General features: G+C 57.3%; 1 protein-coding gene across 1 annotated transcript; it reads right to left on the reverse strand.

Moving 5' to 3' along the window:
* Window positions 1-1,584: 1,584 nt before the first annotated feature.
* Window positions 1,585-15,015, reverse strand: PROM2 (prominin 2). The gene is made up of 24 exons (XM_016209640.2): window positions 14,655-15,015; window positions 13,950-13,999; window positions 13,368-13,570; window positions 13,154-13,274; window positions 12,860-12,923; window positions 12,524-12,613; window positions 11,999-12,198; window positions 11,584-11,658; window positions 10,737-10,800; window positions 10,335-10,494; window positions 9,860-10,012; window positions 8,810-8,933; window positions 8,246-8,337; window positions 8,036-8,120; window positions 5,848-5,994; window positions 5,297-5,368; window positions 4,469-4,561; window positions 4,291-4,344; window positions 3,912-3,992; window positions 3,633-3,701; window positions 2,952-3,041; window positions 2,662-2,768; window positions 2,301-2,375; window positions 1,585-2,007 (listed from the first exon to the last, which is right to left on the reverse strand). The coding sequence occupies exons 1-23, from the start codon at window positions 14,908-14,910 to the stop codon at window positions 2,312-2,314; spliced, it is 2,514 nt and encodes an 837-aa protein (XP_016065126.2). The 5' UTR covers window positions 14,911-15,015; the 3' UTR covers window positions 1,585-2,007; window positions 2,301-2,311.
* Between the last annotated feature and the right edge of the window lie 6,164 nt (window positions 15,016-21,179).

A 21,179-nucleotide genomic window follows, 5' to 3' on the forward strand; every position in this document is an offset into this window, starting at 1 on the left:
GGCTTGCTAGATCCCAAGCCACTTGCCAGATGTAAACATAACCTTCGTGGGGGAAGAAAACTTTATTCTACACCTCAAATTATTTCAATAAATTTCAGATGTAATATATGGTACACAATAAAAAATACTAAGTATGTGAGGAGACAAGACAAAAACTAACGAAAACGAAGAGAAACAACAGGCACTAGAAACAGACTTATGGAGGTTCCGTGTTAGGGAGTTACTGAACTTTAAAATAACTATACTTAATAGGTTCAAATATATCAAAGATAAGATAGGCAATTTTGATAGAGAGCTGGAAATTATTTTTTAATCATTTGTTTCTTTTTTTATCCCATCAATTTCATTCTTAAAACACAGGGGCTACATTTTTCTTGTACCGGGCAACAGATGAGAAACGAGAAAAAAAAAATCTCTGGGAAAAGCCAAAAAGAGGCAATTGTGCTACATTCCGGGATGCCTGTGTGAGAATGTGCTTATAACAGTGACAATACATTGTGTACGCACCATTCTACTTCCTAGTACAAACTTTGTTACTGGTTTATAAGATGCAATTAAACACAGACACTCCCAGTACTCAGCAGACCACAATCTTAAAGCGCCTTTGCACAGGGGCCCCTCCCCCTCTTCCGTTGCTCCTGCCCAGACCCAGTTCTGCCCCTGGTCCAGAACAGTCACGGCAAAGTGTAGCAGCATTTGAGCACGCGTTTCGTGCCATGCCCCTACCAAAGGCTTCCCACACATTGTCACATTTTTCACAGCCCTATGAGGAGGCTATGACTCTTCTCCCATTTTAAAAATGGAAAAGCCAAGGCCCAGGGGCCCTATGTAACATGTTTAGGTGCCCCCACTAACAAGGGTCAGAACGAGCACATGGACAGGTCTGCCTACTCCTGGAGCGGGCCGCTCCCCACCTGCTGATTGCTGGGGGAATCCCTGGATACCTGTGACCAGAGGAGGCCTTGGGTTCTCCTCTCCACAAACACTCATTAAACACTGACTGTTTATAGGGCCCTAACCTGGGAGACCTAGTGTCAAGGGCCCAAAGCCAAGGCTGAGGAAGTGAGGGACACAGGGCAACCCCAAGCCACATGCACAGGAGAGGAGTAAAGGTCACAGTGCGAAGTCCTGTTGTGGCCACCAGACCCTTGCTGGGGAAGCTGCGTGTGGGCTGTAAAAAAGGCTACCTTCTGGGGAGCTGAGGGGAACCCCTGCTCTGGCCCAGGTCCAAGGTTCCTCCCCAGGGAACTAAGACACAGAGAGTTGCTGGGAACAACAGCACTGTTTCCAATCAAGGGTAAAAGCAGGGGGCTCAGGCTTCACACAGGCTGGGGGGCCGGGAGATCCAGGCCGGGGTCTGTGGAGGGTACAAATCTCCAGGCAGAAGTGGGCTCGGAGGCCATGAGGCAACCAGCCCAGGTCCAGGCCGTAGTGACCCCTTGCCTACTTGGTGGCTTTACCTGATTAGTTTGGGCAAGCAGGAGAGGTCCCTGGGGACCAGCAGGGTAGTGGGATAAGCTTAAGAAAGGTCAAAGGGAAACAGGCTTCCCTGGGCGGGGGAAATGTCAGGGCTGAGGAGGGGAGAGAGCGAAGCTGGGGAAACTGTGGAGGGGAAGGGAAAATAAGAGGAGAGGAGCCTGGAGAGGAGTGCTGGGGGGCATGTGCAGGGGGAGGGGTGGGCGATGACAGAGTGGCATGGGCAGGGCCTCTGTCCCACCCAAGGGGTTCCAACAGGGGGAACAGGGTCTCTTTGGTGCTGACTGGCAATGGAAGAACCTGTTGACTCTGTAGCTCAGCAGCAACAGAGCTTTTGAGAATAAATGAAGGAGGTCATGAGCAGACGGGGTGGAAAGGGAACAGGCAAGATGGGGTCAGGGAGCTGGAAGTAAGGGACAATTCAGGCCTAGACACCAGCTAGGGATCTGGGAGCAAGAGCGACAAGTCCTCTGGTCCAGGCCAAGCAAAAGGGGAAGGCGGCAGCCCGGCGTCACCTTGCAGCTAGCAAACCTGTTATGGATTCCGAATGAAAGGGGTGAGTGAGAGGGATGGGGGTACAGGCTTGGGCCTGTAGGCTCCACTGCTAGATGGACCAGACCCCATGCTCAGACCCACCAAGTCCCAGAACCTCCCTGCCCTCCTGGGCCCTGGAGCCCCCAGATTGTAGGCAGGGCCTGGGTCTGGGGCAGTGGAGAAGGACAGTGGCCCATGACCCCCCAGAGCAGGGCTTCAGGGCTCTAGCTCTTTCCTTTCCTTCTGCCAATACCCCTGCCCTTGGCACCAAGGAATTAAGGGGGACTCACCCAAGGGGGTCCTACAGCTTCAGGGAGGTGACCCGGGGGATGTGGAAGAGCTGAGTCTCTTCAGAGCTGCTGGAGCTGTGGCATCAGGGAGAGAGTGACTGACCCCGCACAGCCCCCAGCCTGACACAGGGATCAGCCCAGAGCCCCACTTTCCCGCCTCAGACACTTTCCGGGGGCAAGCGGCGTCCCGAGAGGTGACACCCAGTGCCTATGCTACAGCAAGGGTATCGGGAGAACTTTTCGACCCTGGGGCCCCTCAGAGTGCGGCTCCTCGGGGCCAGCATGTGCCCCCTCTGCCTAGCGAGGGAGTCTCAGGACGGGGTGAGCCCTGGTTGCTCCCACAGCTCTGGCAGCCCCTCACCTAAGGCGTTTCCAGATGGGATGGAAGTATTTGGAGGTCTTGATAGCAAAGATGATGCTGGGGACCAGGGAGAAGGTACACCAGGCCAGGCAGAACCAGAAGGCATTCTAGAACGGAGGCTAGGGGTTAGCTCACGGGGCCCCCACTGCCTCAGTGAGTGGCCCGAGGCAGTGCTCCCAGGGCCAAGGTGCAGACCTGGGGCAGGGACCCGGCCTCACCTCAGGTCCTGTTCATGTGCCCCTCCCACGGGGCCTAATGTCCATAACACAGGTGAGCTCCCCAGCACTCACCCAGGGGTCAGCCATCATGTCACACAGGATCACACGGCCATTGTCCAGGGCTCCAGAGAGGGGCTGGCAGGTGGCGATGCGCTGAGTCACCTGTGGCATCAACATGAGGCAAGTATCCTCATGTGCCCGCCTCAGTCAGAGAGAGTGGTTGACAGGGACACAGACAGGCCCAGGGACACATGGATGCAGACACATGGACGAAGGAACACAGAGATGTAAGGACACACTGACACAGCTCAGCTCCTGCCCTTTCCATTCCACTAAGTGCCTACTGTGTTCCCAGCACTGTGCCCGCAGTCACACTCTCACTGGGGAGGCAGCGCAGCCTGTGGAGGCTGGGCCAGCAAGCGCCTGCAGGGAGAGGAGGCTTGAGGGCTGGGCTGGCCTTAGACAGGGTGGGCACAGGGCCAACACGGGGAAGGGCATGGTGACAGGTTCAGACAGTCTGTTCAGGACGCCTGGCCAGTCCCGCTCACACTCAGGCCTCAGAGGACACATGGGCTGCCTGGGGGGCGGGGGTGCAGAGCCCAGCTAGTGAGCAGGGGCATGGAAGGCAGGTTTGGGAGTTTGGGTTCCAGGGCACCTCCAAGTCACTCCCAAGGGGATCTGAGGCGAAAGAGGGGTAGAGCAGGGTGAATGGCTGGGAGCAAGCAATTGGTAGTGGCTCTGTGCCCCACTCACCTCATCTCTCACCCAGTCTACATACTGGGAGAAGTAGCCCATCTCTCGGGTCAGGAAGCACTCACTTTCCTGCAGGAAGGAAGGGAGCTCTGGGCTGGCAGGAACCCCAGGAACCAGTGCTCTGCCCCATCAGGACAGGCCCAGCTGGCTTTCCCGGGAGCCACTGTGAGGGTACAGGGCTAGAGGAGAGGCCTGGAGTGGGAGCCCTGCGTGCCTCAGCCCCTCAGCCTACCTCTGGCTCTGAGGTAGCCCGCACCCCTCTTCCATCCCCCCACTCACATTCCTCAGGATGTGGGTGGCCCAAGCAGGCAGCTCTCCTTTTAGGTGGGTGACCCTGTCCAGAACACCTGAGGCCTCCAGCTGGGGAAAGGAGAGAGGCTCAACTCAGTGTCCTGCTCAGTCAGGGAGCAGCCATTCGGCCATTAATTCAACATGTAACACACAACATGCTCAGCTTGAGGCAGGGGGCATTAAGCGCTAAGGACAGAGAGGTCAAGACAGTGGTCCTCAAGGATCTACTCATCCAGCCCAATTCTTCCCACCCCAACCCTCAATCTCCTGTGGGATCGGGCAGAGCAGGTGAGGTCCCAGCTGGGCCTCTTCCTCCCTCCCTCTGCTGCCCACCTGCTCCACCCTACCCTCCCATCTCCAGAGCCACCTGGAGGTTTGGTGCTGAGAATGCCAGAGCCCTGACACTGATGTTGAGCTTGGCCTGTGGAGGAGAGATCGGGGCTGGTCAAGAGGAGAGCAGGATCCGGTGCCTGCCTCCCTGTTCATGTCCCCTCCCTACCTCCCTTCCTCTCCAGGCCCCAAGCTCCCTAGGTCTCCAGACTTACCACAAGGCTCTGCTGGGGGAGGACCTTCTCCTGGTAGAGGTTCCTGAGCCCTTGGGCCTCCTCCTGCAGTTGCTTCCCCAGCATAGAATTGTCCTGAGAGGAGACAGAGAGAATGGCCTCTGCCCAGGACAGGACAGCCCCTGCCAACATATCTTTACTAAACTATTCAGCCAACATGGTGAGGGATGTGAATGCCAGGCTCAGCCAAAGATCACCAAGGCCTCCTTGAGCTCCTAGGCCTGATCTGGGTTTGGGTGGCCTAAGCCCAAGTTCAAGGTCTACCTGGGGGAGGCATCCCTAAGTCAGTCAAAGACCCTGTCTGAGTGGCAGTGGCATCTGCTGAAATGGGTGGGGTCTATAAGTTATCTGAAAAATAACTTTTTAAACTCTAAATATCTCTAAATACAAAATGCTATTTTTCCCAGTAGAGCTGATGCTCCTGGGGGACAACTGTCATATCTGATCCATCACACTGTCCTCACACCACCAGTCCCAGTGGGTCCCATGAGCAGTGAGCACTTAGAAACACTTGCCCCATTGCATGATGTCAGGCCAGTCACTTCACCTGATATTCACAGATGGAAAAAATGGGGCCCAAGGATGGTGAGTGACTTGCCCAAGGCCACACAGCCAATTGGTGACCAAACTCAAGTCAGAACTGATACTGCAAAACCCTTCCACCCTGCCAGGGGTTTGGAACCTTGCTGGTGGGAACCCTCAATCCCCTGAGTTTGCCCCCCTCCCCAGTCCAACCACTCTCACCCCCTCCCACCTCTCGGGCCTCTCCCTGACTCCTGCCTGCCCAGTGGGTCTCGGCTCCCTTCTCACCTGAGAGTGGGCCAGTCCTTCCAGATTGTTCGCCAACTTCTCCACACTGGTGTTCACCACGGGCTTCCGGATCTGGAGGCAGAGGAGAGGCCAAGAGGGGATGAACCCTGGGTCCCCCTCCCTTGAATTCCCAGTCTTTTCAAGAGTACTGCACACCAGGTGAGTCTATTGGGACACATTGGCCACAGCGGGTTTGACCTGAAACTGACTGACAAACACCAGACATTTTCCATGAGGATAGAATTAAGACGGTGAGTCGCCCTCTGGTGTAACCCAAGGAAAGAGGCAACTTCCCACCACCATTTGCCACAGCAGAGGGTTCAGGACCACGGACAGCAGCACACTCTGGGGCTGGGGGCACATTCACTCATCCCAGCAGGATGGGAACACCAGGGTAGGCCTGCAGCACATGATCTGGGACAGTGCCCCCCCTCCCCAGGACATGGGGAGTGGAGGGAAGATAGAGGGTGGGACAAGGTGAGACGCAGCCCCCAGCTCCTCTGTGAGCCCCTCTGTTGTGCAGGGTCTGGCCTGAGGGGCCCACTGCTGACCTGAATGAGGAAGCCAGGGTAGTGGACGTTACCAAGCCCACTCCTCTGCAGGGCCTCCAGGTCCCGGCGGCCGGCTGGGCTCAGCAGGTCCAGACTCTCCATGTCCACTTTGAGGTTCTGGAACTCCTGCTCCATGTTGGCCTTGTACTGGGAGAGAGGGGACAAGGTGAGGGCAAGCCCAGGCACTGAGCCAGGGCCCAGAGCTGCTGGCCTAGGTAAGCAGTCACCAGGGCCTCCACCCTGGATCCTTCCAGGCCCAGACAGGCCCCCACAGGCCTCCGCTTCCTACCCACCCCCCTCCAACCCAACCCTACCAATACCCAGCCCTCCTCAAGCACCTATCTGGCTACTGGACAGCAACACAGACCTTCCCTGGCCTCCCAGTATAAAATAGCTTCCCCACTCATCTTTATCACATCACCATGTGTCAGGGTCTTCAGAACACCTGTCACTGGGACATTATTTATGTGTGCACTTGCCTATTGCCATCAGCTCTGCGAGAGCAGCACCTCTTCCACCCATTCTGAACCACCAAACCCTCAGAGGCTAGAGCAGAGGCTCACGTGTGGTGGGCACAGGACAAGTGTGTTGAATGTGTAAAAATGAATGAATGGGTGGGTGATTGAATGAATGAATGAGCACAGTCACATTTCCAAGACAGATCACAGCTTAAAAGGGGACACTCAGTATTTCCCAATCACTGCTGGATGGGATTTAAAGGGCATGCCATTCAGCCCCAGTGTTTAACAGATGAGAAACTGAGTCCAGAGAGGAGCATTCACCTGCCCTAGGTTTCACAGAAAGTTAGAGAATGGAGCCCAGCTCTGGTTCTCTCCCGCCTCACCACCTCCACCCTGTCTTCCTTAGGGGGAGAAAGGCCTAATTCTTTCTGAGGCATCAGGGACAGACAGGTACAGGGGATGTTTGAAGGCAGCCAGAGCTCTCCTGGTGCGCTGGAAAGCACACCTTGTCACACTTATCTCTGCCTCATCAGCTCCTTACTATCTCCTTCGAGAACACTCTTAAGGTCACATTTGACGTTGCCAGATGGCCCTCAAGGACTGCCCAGCCCCTCTGAACCTGTTGCCCTACTGTCCAGACTTTCCTGTGAACTGGACCCCTCCCCTCTAGGACTGGGGCTGAAACCCCTCCCCATGAGAGCCATGACTCCCAGCCAGCAGAGCATGGGCCCCTCTGTCCAGGCCCCCTGCTGAAGCACCCCCTGGCCAGCCTTCTTCCATGGGCAGTGTCTGTGGTGACTGAGAACCTGGCATCATCTGCTCTGTGGGCATCTCATCTGGTTAGAGACACGAGGGAGAAAGCTAAGGAACTATGGGAACTGTCCCATTTATACAGTTTAAGGTATGAAGTTAGGACTGTCACCTGGACCACTTGGCTATGCTGCCTGTGGGCTTGGAATGAGTGGTGGGTTCAAGAGGAGATGGAAGGGTTTCTGGATGGGGAATCAGGAGTCAGCATGTTTGGGGGGGTCCCTAGGACATGCTTTGGAAAGCCTCCCTGAGAGCCCTGGGAGTCAAGCACCTGTCCTCCACCTCCCTGAGGTGTGGAGAGGAACAAGGAAAGAATGTACACCCTCAGGAGAACCCCAATCTCCAAGCAGGACCCCTCTCATGAAGCAGCACCTCCTTCTCTGGCCCAGAACTGTCTCAGCAGTATGCATCTTTGTCTCCAGCTCTGCATACCAAGGTCTGGCAAAGTCCAGCTGCTGAGGGAGGGAATCCTGCCACCACCTACTGACTGTGTAAGCTCAGCAAGGGGCCTGTGGGAGCCCTCCCCCAGTGATCCCCAAATTCATCACCATTGTTTTCACTGTCACCCCATCCTGACCACAGCATACCAACCAATGCCTGTCCCTCTCAGGACACACGCACCTTCAGCCTCCTACTCACTGTCACCAGCCTTTCCTGCTGCTGCCTCAGCTGTGTCCAGTTTTCCTGGAGCACAATGCTCAGAGCAGCTCACAGCCCCAGGCGCTCAACTGTCCACCCGCACATCCCAGAACCCCCTGGGCCAGGCCCCAAGCTGGCACCTGGGGCCTCTGCCCGAGGCACCTCAATTACTCTTGCAGACATCTCAGGTTCTAGGTGATGATCCCACCACAGAGGCAAGTCCAGAGGAGGGGGATCTGCAGGAAGGGTTCCCACAGCCTTCTGGAAGTTTCCCTCACCTGGTTCATATCCAGATATGTCTCCAGGTCATAGGAGTCATTGAGCTGCAGAACCTTCCAGAGTGCAGCCCCTTTCCTGCACTGCCTGGGGAGGAACCGTGGACACCAAAGATGAGAGAGCGGATGGCCGGTGGGGCTGATGTCGCCCTAATGGGACACCCACTTCAGCTCCTCCACACACCCTGTCCCCAGCCCAGGCTTCCTACTCACTGATAGGCCAGGAGGATACTGATGTTCTTCTTCAGACCAAGAAGGTGGGACAAGTTCATGGATGAGGGCACGTTCCCCGGAGTGTCAACAAACTAGAGATGGGTCAGAGAGAAATGAGCCTGGAGCGGGCAGGGGCAAGGCCATCACAGCAGAGGGCCAAGTCCCATGACACCCTGGCTCAGCAGAGACCATGCCCCTTTGACTCTGGCCCAAACCTGCCTCAAACTCAAATTACCCCGGCACCCCAACTCCCTGAAAGTACCCTTCCCACAAACCCTGGGAAGAGAGGCAGCCTGGTCTGCAACAGAGAATCTGTGGTTACCTGCTAGAAGCACTGAGCAACCAGGTCCGCAGTTCGCAGACTCCGTCAGGAGAACAGAGGGGCTCAGGTCTGGGAGTCCCTGCCCTGGGGCTGGGCATCACCCCAGAGACTCACGGGCTCCCTCCCACTCCTCACCTGCTGGCGGTTTTCTGTCTTTCTTGGGCCACCTTCATCATCCCCCCGCTTTCTCTGCCCCCAATCTTTCTAACCCTCTTGCTCTGCTCACACCTCCCGCTACCCACCTCGTAGAGCTCCCCGCTCTCCCAGCTGCGACACACCAGCGTCTGCACGTTGCCGCCGACCAGGAAGGTGGAGAAGACGAGGATAATGAGGGGTGCAGCAAAGAGGAAGCTGAGGCCTGCCCCACTGGGGGAGGCAGAGAGGCGGGGGGTGAGCGGGGAGACCCTGTCCCCACCCACAACCCAGGCCAGCATGGTCAGCGAGCAGGCCCAAGGACAGAGCCCTCTGGGGAGAAAATCTCAGAGGACTCCACCACCTGGGCCAGGAGTTAGAACTGCAAACTGCCCCCACCTCACCCACCCCCATCCTCACCCTGTCACTGGGCCCTGGCGGCCCTGGCAGCCCAGAGGAAAGGGTAACTGTTTTGCTCAGAGAGACAGGACTGCTGGCCTCTGGGCCCAGGGCACATACAGGTGACCAGCTCCAGAGCTCAGCCCTCAACAGGGCCACCTGGTACAGCTAGCCAGGACCTGCCAGCAGGGGCAGCAACTTAGAGGGTCTGAGTAGGCCCAGTGCAGCTGCCCTCTGGGGCTTCTTTGGGAGACAGGCACAGTTCCATGCCAGGGTCTGCGCTTGGAGAGTAAACCACGGGCTGGATTTCAGCCCCCACTTGCCCCTTTGGCCAGGCACCCTTGTGCAGTGACCAGCCTGCATGACTGAATGTGGCAGCCCTTGTCTTAGAGACCATCTAGTCCAGGGCAAACAGATTCTATCTCTGGGGCCACCTCCTATTGGTGGTGCTGCCTGGATGCTGGGTTAAGAAAGATTCTGAGGCTCTGTCTGGGAGCCAAAGGAAAGAGCGCCCACTGGTTACTATAATTACAACCGGTGTGGAGGCAAAGTACTTCTGTGTTGTCACTCCTGCTGTAGTCCAACCCTTTTATACAGATGAGGACATGGGGCCCAGATGAATTCTTAATTTGCCATGGCCACCCAGGGAGTAGGTACTAAAGCTCAGTCCTCAATGCCCAGGACAGGAGTGGCTGTGGGCATAGAGGAATCTGGCCAGCCTGATGGGAGAGCCCCTTGCCCCTTGCCACAGCCCTTCTTACACCATGAGGATGCGGGCTCCAGCCCTGCCCTTGGCTTCTAAGTGGCTGCGGTCCTGCCGGGAAGACAGTCCCCAGATGCCCAGGTTGAGGCCCACCAGGTTACAGACCACCACAAGCAGGACCACCGAGCACAGCACGCAGCCCACAATCCACCTGCCACAGAGAAGATGCAGGTGTCATTGGGAAGGGATAGGCTAGCATAAGACTTAGTGGCAGGCTGGGGCACTAACCCCAAGGTTGGGGCTTTAAGAGTGTAGGTATGGACATTTCCTGAGGCCACCCTTGTCCTATGGGGTCTCCAGGCTCAGATCTCAAGAGCACACAACTAAAGTGGGGACACAGGGAACCAAGGAGCAAAGGATCTTGGCTTGAAGGAGGCAGAGGCTTAAAGGAGTTGATGGGGACTGTAACTGCTCCCTGGTGGCTGAGCAGCTGGGCTGCCTACTCCACCCCCACCGCCATGGGTCCGGAGCACCTGTATTTCTCGTATCTCTGCACCTCCTTCAGGTAGGGGCGGCTACTGTTTTCCACCTTCTCCAGTGCCTGGCTCCAACGAGAGGCCGCCTCCCAGCTTGGGAATGCTTCGGCCACTGTCTTCAGCCCTCTAGGCTCCTGGGCCACTGCCTTCTTCAGCTCTGCCCAAAGCAACAGGGGCTTATGGGTTGGGGAAGGCACCCAAGGGCCCAGGGAGAAAGATGGGCAGGAAGAACACCTGGCCCCACAGAGAGGGCCCACTCTCTGTCCACGCCCAGTCAAGGGACAACCTTAAGCCTCCGCCCCACTGCCCCCTCCTCAGCCAATGAGCCTGTTGTTAGGGGGTGGGGTGGGGTGGGGTGGCATGCAGGGCAGCCAGTCTGGCCCCTGGGCAGGGCCTTACCTTCCACCACGTCGGCTAACTGCAAGGAAGCCAGGTATGGAAGGGCGTTAAAGGTGCTGTTCTCCTGCCAGAACAAAAGGCAGCTGTGCCTCCCGCTCAACACCAGCTTGGGGACCATGACACCACCAGAGGGAGGGGCTCTCACTTTGTGCTCCAACTCAGGAAATCAGCAATCAGCTTTCCCTTTGTTCTCTTGGTCGGTGGCTTCTTCTCCCTTCCCTGGGCCCAGCCTGACTCAGCTCCCCAAACAGAGCTCCTCAAAGACCCCTCCTTTTATCCCCATCCCTCTTGCCTAGACTATTGCAGTAGGCTCCCAACCATCCTCTCATCTCTCCCATTCATCCTGTGCATGACTGCTAGGTCTATTTCCCTGAAGTCCAGTGCTAACCTACTCTTCCAGACTCAGATAAACTTCCTTCCTCCTGGAACCTTCTGCTGCAGCCATCCTGCACAGCTGACTCACCATTTCCTCAACTCAGGCATTCCAGGCCCTGGGCCACAGGCGTTGGCTCATGCAGCTCGCTCACCTACAGCCCATGTCCACCCAGGGGATCCTGCCTGTCCTCCAGGGCTCAGCTGTATGCTCCCTTCCTGGCCACCCCAGCCCCCAGGCCCTGAGGGTCCTAGCTCTTGCCTCTGAGCTCCAGGCCTGTCCCCAGACCAGACTGTGCACTCAAGAACTGAGATTCCAGCCCTGGGTGCCATGTGATACGTGAGGCTCTGATTTGACCCAAGTCTTAAGTCTTAAGTTCAACTGGGTACCCACCCAAAAGGGGGAAACTGAGTCTCCTCACTTGTGAGTTCTCAGGCAAGTACAGAAGTCAGGTAGACTGAGGTAGGCACTCACCTCCTGGACCATACTGTAGAAGTTGGCTTCTGGGACACCCTCCAGGCGATGGAGGACATCATCCACGTGGGGCACCTGAAATAGGAGGGGATGGCGGGTAATGACAAAGGCCTGAGAGGGATCCCTGAGGGAGGACAAGGGTGGGCGTGGGGGCGGAGGCCACTAAAACCTCAGTGTCTTCATGTGTAAAATGTCGGGACAGCACAGCCCTCCTGCTCTGGGTGGCAGTGAGAACTCAGAGCTAATACACATGGCATTCATGGCACAGCGCGTGCCCAGGAAAGCTGCCATCATCAGCCCTCGGTGTGTGGAGGAAGATGGAGGTCTGCCTCGGGAAACGTGGGGCCCAGGGCGACTCCTGGGGCACCAGGCAGAGCAGCGCCCCTTGCTCTAATGGCCCCTGTCAGGCCTGCACCTGGCCAAAGTCAGCTCCCAACTCTAGGCCATGGGCCTGGCTCAGGGTCTCTTCGCAGCTCTGGCAGCCGGGCTCCTGCAGCAGGTCACGGAGACGCTCTCGGTGCACCGAAATAGCCTGATCCAGGTCCTGCTGTCCCTCCCGGAGCTCCATGAGGGTGGCATTCAGGGCTCGGAGGTGGTCCACTGAGACCTGTAGGGCTGAGAGACCACCCACATCTTGACTGAGCAGCCTCCACTGTTGCGGGCATCCTCAGAGTCCTTGTGGGAAGCAGAACATCTTCCCTCTCACCCCCCCCCCCCCCCCAGCCAACGGGAACTGCCAGCATTAACCTCTAACCTCAATAGTTATAATGGAAATGGCCCTGGGGCACAATGAGGCAGGATGTGGGCAAGGGTGCTCAAGGGGATCCTAGGATAAAGCCAGGGGTGGGGCTTGGCTAAAGCTACTGGAAAGAAATCCTGGGCTGAGTGAGGGTGGGGCCTGCCCTCAGGAGACACCACCCAGGAAGCTGGTTCCACTCACCCTGGCCCAGGCTGAGCAGTGAGGCCAGCATCTCATATACGGTGCTCCTGAGCTGGTTATGGATGGTGCTCCCGATGCTCATGGCAACACCTGAAGAGCAAAGGGCAGTCTGAGGCTTGGTTCCCAGGAGCCAAGAGCCCTCCCTATCCGTCCATCTGGCCTCCCCAGGTTCAGCAGCAGACTGACTGCCCAGCTGGGCCCAATCCCCACCTCCGTGAGGGTGTTCCCAGGTAGAAGCCAGGATGAGGGGATGAGGGGGTAAGGGGGCCCCTCAAGACAGGCTTGGGCAGGGGGCCCCTGGGGCTGGCCTGCCTGCCAGTCAGCTCTAATCCTCACCATCCAGGTCCTTCAAGACGCGATTCTGGGGAACAGAGAACTGCTGTGCCACAGCCTGCAGCTCCTAGGCAAACACAGGGCCATCACCTGACAGTCCTCTCTCCGATCCTTTCCCCAGCCCTTCGCTGACTCAGGGGTGCATTTATATACTACAGTGACTCTCCAGCAGGGGGCAGTCAGGTGCGTGTTGAAAGGGGCCTCCTTTGGGCTAATTTTCAGGACCCACTCTGCTCTGACTGCCTGGGCCTGGTGCTCCTGTGGGTGAGTGAGGGTGAGGGGTTACCCGATGCTCACCTGGGGGATGTCAGAGACCAGGCCCCGGAGGCCGAGCAGTGTCTCGTGCACGGCCTGGGCACTGGGGCCCATCTGCTCATGCACACGCTGGTTGGTGACAAAGGCACAAACAACACCAATCCTGTGGGATGGGGGCAGATGAAGGGACTCACTGGATGTCCTTGGGCACCTGGGCCTGGGCCCACCCCTCCCACCTGAGCCGGGCACCCCTCACAGCAGCACGAGGGTGGTCAGCAGCAGGAAGGTCATGAGGGTGCCGCGCTCACAGGCCATCTCCTTGTACTCCGTCTTCACTGGGCCCCCACAGCGCCGGTGGCCGCGGCAGCAACAGAAACAGAGCCCGGCAGTGGGCACCACCAGGAGGTAGAGGCTCGCAATGACAGCGCACACCACATAGCCAGCCTCATACCGCACCACCTGGCAGGGCAGGGCAGCAAGGCAGAGGGGCTGTCTCACCCCACCAGCCAGGCTGCTCCGCAGGACACCAGAGGGCAACCAGGAGGGGAACACACACAGCAGGGACTTTCATGAATGTCCTTGGTCCCATGTAAGGTGCACGTGTTCTTATTGTTGTTTATCACCTTACAACTGGGGAAACAGCCCTCCAGGGAGGTTGGGGTTCATGGCAAACCCCAGTAATGGCAGAGCTTTGGTTTGAAATCAGTTTCTGCAGACTGCAGTGCTCATGAAAGAGGGGAGGGGATCCCCAAGACCCCACCCTCGGGGACCGGGGCCGTCCCACTTCTGGCCCTCAGGCTCAGCCTGAACTTCCTCTCCCTCCCTGCCCCAGCCTCACCTCATCCACCTTCACGGAGGCTGGCTCATTCAGCAGGGCCCTCACCAACTCTACGGAAAGAGTCAAGCTGGGGGCTTGGGGACAGCAACTGCTCTGCCCCTGTTCCCACCCCCACTGCCAGGAGAAGGTGGGCACTCTGGAGGGGCTCTCCCCACCACCAGGCACCCTGGGAGAAGGCAGTGTCACCACAGTCCCTTGCCATCACGCCCAGGCCTCAGGGCTGCTACAGGAGGGTGTAGCTGAGAGGAGTCCCGTCTGGCCAGCCCCTCCTCCTGGACCCTACACGTTGGCCAGGCAGTGGAAAGCCAAGCCACCATCCTGGTTAAAAGCAGAGAAGGGCCTGGCCTAGCAGTTCTTCCCCTCAAGAGTCAGGGGACAGGCTTAGAGGCCTTGCAGCCCCTCCTGCTCCTCCCACACCCTGGCACCACTTAGACCCAGAGAAAATCTTAGCTGGGTCTCTGGGAACTTCTAATCTCCTCTATGTTAGAACAGAGAAACTGAGGCTCAGAGAGGAAAAGGGGCTCACCCAAGGTCACACAGGAAGGTCCTGGAGGGGTCTCCAGGTGATGCCCCTGGGCAGGAAGATGGGGGTGGGGAATGCTGGGGACCCTGCCCTCCAAGCACCCAGTCCCACTGTGGAAATTGGATAATGGGTGCTGGCCAGGACCCAGTCCCTCCCCCGCCGCCTGGGGAGAGCACACTCACCAGCAGGGAAGGGGTTGAGCTGCACAGTGGAGAGGAAGCGACGCACGGTGCCATAGAGGTGGTCTAAGGGCCCTGGAGTGCGCAGGCGAGGGGCCAGCCACCGGTTCCTGGCTGCCGGAGTGAAGGTCAGGTGTGCGGCCGGGCCAAAGGACCCACAGTCCACAGCCCACGCCCCTGGCAGGCTCAGGGCCAGCATCAGGGCCAGGCCCAGGCCCAGGCCCAGTAGAGGCACCAGGAGGCCTGGTGAGCCCGCCATGAGGTTGCCCAAGGCTATGGAGCAGGGGGATGTGGGGCTCAAGAAGCAGAGAGTGCGGGAGGAGCGCAGGGCCAGCCGCACATCCTTCGCCAGCCTCTGTCCTTCGGCTCTCAAAACTGGCCCGACGGGTTTGCGCTCCAGAGCTACCTGGGCGCCGGCCCAGAGAGCTGGGAGGGCAGGGCGGAGGCTTGGGGGTGGGGGGCAGGGCCTGTTCAGACCGCCCTCAGCAGCCAGGATTGGGAGCCTGGGTGCTCTCAGCCCACCCAGGTCTTCCTGGGAGGACTGCCTCTGAGCTGAGTAGGGAAGCCCTCAGTAGCTCTGGATTAGCTAGGGTGGCCCAATTTCAAATATTATATTCTGTGCTCAGACCCAGCAGCCCAATCTGGGGGCTGGGAAGACAGCCACGCAGGGAAGCCCTGGCCCAAGGGTGGCAAGAGCAGCCTTACAGGCCCAGAAACCAGGCTCCTCTCCCAGCTCCTTCTGGAGACTGCTCTGTCCTCTCTGGTCACACCTGTGCCTACTGCCAGGCCAATCTGGAGCAGAGAGGTCACCATGTCCTGAGCCAGTAGCTCTTGATGGGGACACTCAGGAAGGCACAGCCCTTTGGGAGGGCAGATCCCTGCAAAGGTGGGCCCTTTGGCCCCATAGTGCCCCATCCAGTCACAGCTGAGAGAGCTGATCAAGGCTGTGCCCAGCAATGTGTCTGCACAGGCTTCTGTTTTCTAAATGGCTGTCTGCCCAATACGGAGAGGCTGCCTATAGCTGAGCAGGTCCTGGGGAAATACACTACGTGGCTGAGGATGACCCTGACAGCATTATTCATCACACCAAAAGCAGCCCCGACGGCCACCCCGATGAGGGAATTGGTAAAATGAGCATCTTGCATGATATGCCAGGCATTAAAGAAACGGCTGTGGAAGTGGCTCTTTTGACCTGAAAGATGCTCACGGTGCACTAATGAGAGCAAATGGCCGATCACGTAACAGTGTGCGGAGGGAGGGCCTGCAGCGCTGAGCAGCTCTGGGTAAATCCAGCTAAAATCACGGGCAATTTTAATTCTCTTCTGCTCATCTCTACTGCCTAATTTCTTTGCCTTAAACATATGTTTTTTGTGTCCAAAGAAGTAATAGGAGTTTGTGAGTGTCCATGGCAGCGCCCCCTCCTTGGGAACCCTGCTGCCCTGGTTTCTGGGGGTGGGTGAGTTGCTCAGGGATTTTTTGCTGCTCATGGGGGTGGGGGGGGTCACTTAAGTCTGAGTCAGGGCCAAGCCTGAAGCAAAGCATCCTACCCTTCCCATCGCTGACCCACAGTGTTCTTCTAAGAGCCAGGAGACAAGAGACACAGTCATAGAAGGAATAGCCCTGTTAATAACGGGGTGCACACAGGACACGGGGCTTCATCAAAGTGCGACTCAGAGATGAGGGTCACTGAGGAATTGGCTAGGGGTGTCCTGGCTCCTCAGTTTCAGGGGTGAGGGGCAGCACTGCCCCCAGAGGCCCAACGCCAGTGTGTGGCAGGAGGCCCCTGACCATTTTGCCCTGGGACTGCCGCATAAATGCAGGCTGTGTCCAGCTCTCACCTGCCAGTCTGACTCGCCTGAGCCCAGCAACTGTGCTGGGGCCCCAACCCCCCTGGAGGCTGCCATCAAGAAGGGGTGGTCTCCCCAGAGCCTACCTGCCCCTCCTCTTTCTCTCCTTCTCCAATTTGAGCTATTAAAAAGAGTTACTCCTGCCCTAGCTGGTTTGGCTCAGTGGTTAGAGCATTGGCTCATGGACTGAAGGGCCTGGGGTTTGATTCCAGCCAAGGGCAGGTACTTCGGTTGCAGGCTCGGCCCCTGTCGGGGCGCATGCGGGAGTCAGCCATTCAATGTGTCTCTCTCACATCGATGTTTCTCTCTCTCCCTCTCTCTCTCTCTGAAAAGCAATGGAAAAAATATCCTCAGGTAAGGATTTTTAAAAATAAATAAATAAGATAAAATAAAATAAAATAAAGAGTTACTCCTGTGGCAATCGCTTTCTGACTTCAGTTCTACCACCACCAGCAAGAGAGAAATAGCCCTTTCCCAGCTGGATCTAATCCACCTATGGAGCAATTAGTAGTGACTGTTTGACTTTTTTGTATTTTCTGAGTTGGGTGCACTGGGGGCAGTCGAGTTTAGCTCCCAGCTTCCTGGGGAGAGCTAGAAACCCCTGGGGCTTTGGGCCATAAGCAGCCCAGCCCCCCAGGCTGTCTCCCACCCTTACTCTCTTCTTAACTCGAAGACAGGATTTCTCCAAGAAAAGACAGACGTATAGCTTCTCTCTTCACTGAGGGCAGACAGCTGATGAAGACACTGAATCTGCCTGCTTGGAGGTGGACAAGGTGAGGCAGGAAGAAGGGAGCTTCCAGAGTCACTGGCCACACCAGGACTGTCCTTCCCAAGCAGTATCTCTCTCTTCTTAATATTTACAGGAGGATGCGTGGAGAGAGAGACATCAATTGGTTGCCTTCCGCACACACCCCGACCAGGGATCGAATCCACAATGTTTTTCTGGTGTAAGGGACAGCGCTCCAACCAACTGAGCCACGGGGCCAGGGCCCCAAGCAGGTCTTGATGGAACAGTCTAACAGCAGGCTGGCTGGCCAGCCCCAGGCTCCTCCCCTCCCACAGTCCCACCTGGAGGGCAGGTAGGGCTCAGGGGCCAGCCCTGGGTGCTGAACACAGGCGGAAATGAAACTTCCCGTGCAACCGAATTCCTTGGAGGCTGAGCAAGTGGGTTGTGTGGGGGCTGGGCCCACTCGCAGCAGCCAGGCCCCTGCAGCAGGGCTGGAGGGTTTTCAGAAGTGGGAAGGGGATCCAACCTTGGCCCTGTTCTGCCTCCTCCTTTTTTTCTGTGCCTTCCTGGGCGTACCAGCAAGTCCCTTCCTCTTGCAACCCCCTGGGGCCCTCTGCCCTAGAAATGCTTTGGTTGACCTGGGATCAGCTAACCATGGTTACCCTGGGAACACTTCCTGGGGCCACTTTCCCAACCCCTGACTCACACATTCTCACAAGTTTGATGGTCCCCAAATCCTACAGCTCTGAGGTGGGACAGGGGAGTGTGGAGGGGGCAGGGCTGGACAAGGGCAGGGACTTTGCCCTTCAGAAAGCAGTCGGGAGGACACCATTTGTGGCCACCCACTGGGAACAGAGTGGAGGAAATTTCCAGCTGTTCTCAGAAACAGCAGGCCAGAGGGCTGGTTCCTCTTTTTGCTGGCCTCAGGTGTCCACGCTGTGCCCTGGGAACAGGTTGTTAACCAACCCAACGGGACAAAGGCCCGTTCATCAGACCACCAAGGCTAGAGCATGGCATTCATCAGACCACCAAGGCTAGAGTATGGCATTCATCAGATCACCAAGTCCAGGGCATGGCGTTCATCAGATCACTGAGGCCAGAGCACCACATTCATCAGATCACCGAGGCTAGAGCATGACATTCAGAACACCAAGTCTAGAGCATGGCCTTCATCAGGTCACCGAGGCTAGAGCATGGCTTTCACCAGGTCACCAAGGCCAGAGCACCAAATTGGTCAGACCCCTGAGGCTAGAGCATGGCACTGCTATATGAACACTCTTTTGATGACAAGAAGCAAACAGCTGCTGAGGCCGCTGAAGGATCAGAAAAGTGGAAATTTATAGTATGAATAGGAGGCATTTGAGGAGTCCAAGCATGGGAGCTGGTACTGGGCCTCAGAGGGACTTGGAGCCCAGATTGTGTGCCCACTGCTCTGTCTCAGACGGGCACTCTGGGCCAAGGCTCTCCCCACTTCACACTATGTGGGATCCTTTTAGTCCAACAAGGCAGAGCAGGCCATCCTGTCAATCAGAATGAACCTGTTCCCCCTGGTAGATGGTCAGCACAGCCCACAGCACCGCAGGCCACATTCTGAATTTTGGGGGAAAGAAAATGATGGCCCCAACTGGAGGCAGCTTCCTCCAGGCCACCATGGTTCAGCCTTCTGTGACAACCTTACATAGTGCAGTCACGGCTGCTAGGCCACCACCGAGGGTGGTGGGTGTGTGGGGACAGTTCTCTGAGCAGCAAGTAACATTCAAAGGGTGTTGGTCACAGTTGTGGGAGCAGAACTTTTGTTCCAAAAAGTCACCAAATGCACAGGCCACCCAATGAGTGTCATTCTGAAAAGCTTTGGGTGAGAATTCCCTGAAAGGAGACAAAGGGCTACCTTGGTGAGAATATTTTGGAGAATTTCCACCACCATGAGCCTAGAACTACCCCTGGGTCCTTGTCTCTCATCCCTGCATCCAGCCAATCAATTGTGTCCTTCCAGTGCCACTTCCCAAGCAGGCCTCCAGAATGAACCATAGAAGCCCTGGCTGGTGTGGCTCAACGGTTAGAGTGTCTGTCAGCCCCTGTACCAAAGGGTTTCGGGTTCGATTCCTGGTCAAGGGCACATACCTGGGTTGCAGGTTCGATCCTCAAGGCCTGATGGGGTCCAGTGTGGGAGGCAACCAATCAATGTGTCTCTCTCACACTGTTGTTTCTCTCCCCTCTCTCCTCCCCTCCCTTCCATTTTCTCTCTCTCTCCAAAAAAAGAAAAAAAAAGAATGGACCATGGAAAATGCAGGTCAGACCATGTGACTCCTTGGCGCCAAGCCCTTCAACACCCCTGCACCAGCCTTAGGGGGAGTGAAAGTCATCATCTGGGCCACTAGGGCCCTCACCACTGGGCCTCTCAGTCCCCTGGCTTTTCCTGCAGTGCTCGCTGTGACTGTCACACTCTGCTCTGCCCTTCCCTGTCCAGATGGTCCCCCGTTCGCCACCCCTCTCTCTTACCCCATTACCACATCCTTTGAGTTTTGGCTCCATGGCCACCTTTTCTACGGGGCTCTGCCCCCCACCCCTGCGGAGTGAGGGATCCCTTCAGGCCTCGGCCCTGTCGCCAGTGCATGCGGCTCCCTCCCCACATGTACGGACTCGCACCACCCTGCTCAGCCCCAGCACAGACCCCAGACACAAACGTTCTCTTTAAATGTCTTCCTGGGCTGGAGGAAAGCGGATTTCAAAACATTCAAAGGTAAAACAAATTCTCAAGACCAGAGCTTGAAAGAATGTGATTCCAGCCGAGATGGGAGTGTCTCCCATCTGAGATCTGAGGGTGCGGTGGTGGCTGTGGCGGCGGGCGGGCCTGTGAGGGAGGGTGGAGCACAGCAGGGAGGCGGCTTCTCGGTGAGCACCGAGTCCCTGGGAACTTCTCCCCGAGGACGTGCATGGGGGTTTCGACACATGCTGGAGTTCCTGTGGCAGCCACTGCAGGCGTGGCTCTCGCAGGGCCACCTGGGCATGGTGTGTGGGGACCTCAGGCAGGCCCCTCTGTCAGAAGTGGCCAGAGCCGGGGGGCAGGGCCCAGGCACACAGGTTCTCCAGGGCAGGGTGAGCTTCCAGAAGCAGCAGCAAGTACTGAATAGGTCCTCTAGGGGGGCCTGCTGTAGGGAAGCTTCAGGGCAGCTGAAGATACGGTCCCGGCAGCCCAGGCCCCGGGATAGGTTCTGCAACCTCTGCATGGCCAGGGAGTCCCCTTGGGACCAGAGGATCACCACATCGTCAACATGTGTTGAAGTCTGTCTGTGTCCGCTGAGAAGAGAGCATCTTCCTCATTACCGCAGCCTCCTTGGCCACCCTCTCTCTCCAGGGTCAGGGCCCAGGCCACGTCTGACACTGACGTCAGCTCCCTCCTCACCTACGGCAATTGCAGCCATGGTCCCTAGGGGAGAAGACAGGCAGAGTCTGGCTTCAGAGCCTCAGGGAGTGGGGGCCTCACTATGGTCCATGAGCTTCATGGAGCAGGCTCTGCCCCTCAAGAGCCTGACTTCAAAAGGAAACGTCACAGTTGGAGATGAGCCACTGGCCCTGTTGGAATGTCGTCTCAGCCCATCTTCCCAGCACAGAAGGTGCCAGGGGAGGGTGCTGACGCTCCCTCTGAAAATGTCACAGGTCGTTCTTCTGGAGGGATCTTGGTAGAAACACTGATGACCTTCTCAGGAGCTCAGTCTGACCCCTGGGCCTCCTCCTGGGCAAGTCTTATACTGCAGCTAGAAAAAGTGGCCCCACCTTGTCCCCTTGAGACAGTGCAGGGAGAACACGGGGTGTAGGCGTGAGGCTCCTTCCGGTGAAGGCTGGAAGGGGGACTTAAGCCTCAAAGAGGACCTTACCCTCCATAATCCGGAGACTGTGATGGGTGATGCCCAGAGGGTGGAGGATTGGTGCCTGACGTCTACAGCGAAGTCTCGG

Source organism: Miniopterus natalensis, chromosome 13 (genome assembly GCF_054644295.1).
Source record: "Miniopterus natalensis isolate mMinNat1 chromosome 13, mMinNat1.hap1, whole genome shotgun sequence".
NCBI lineage: Eukaryota > Metazoa > Chordata > Mammalia > Chiroptera > Miniopteridae > Miniopterus > Miniopterus natalensis.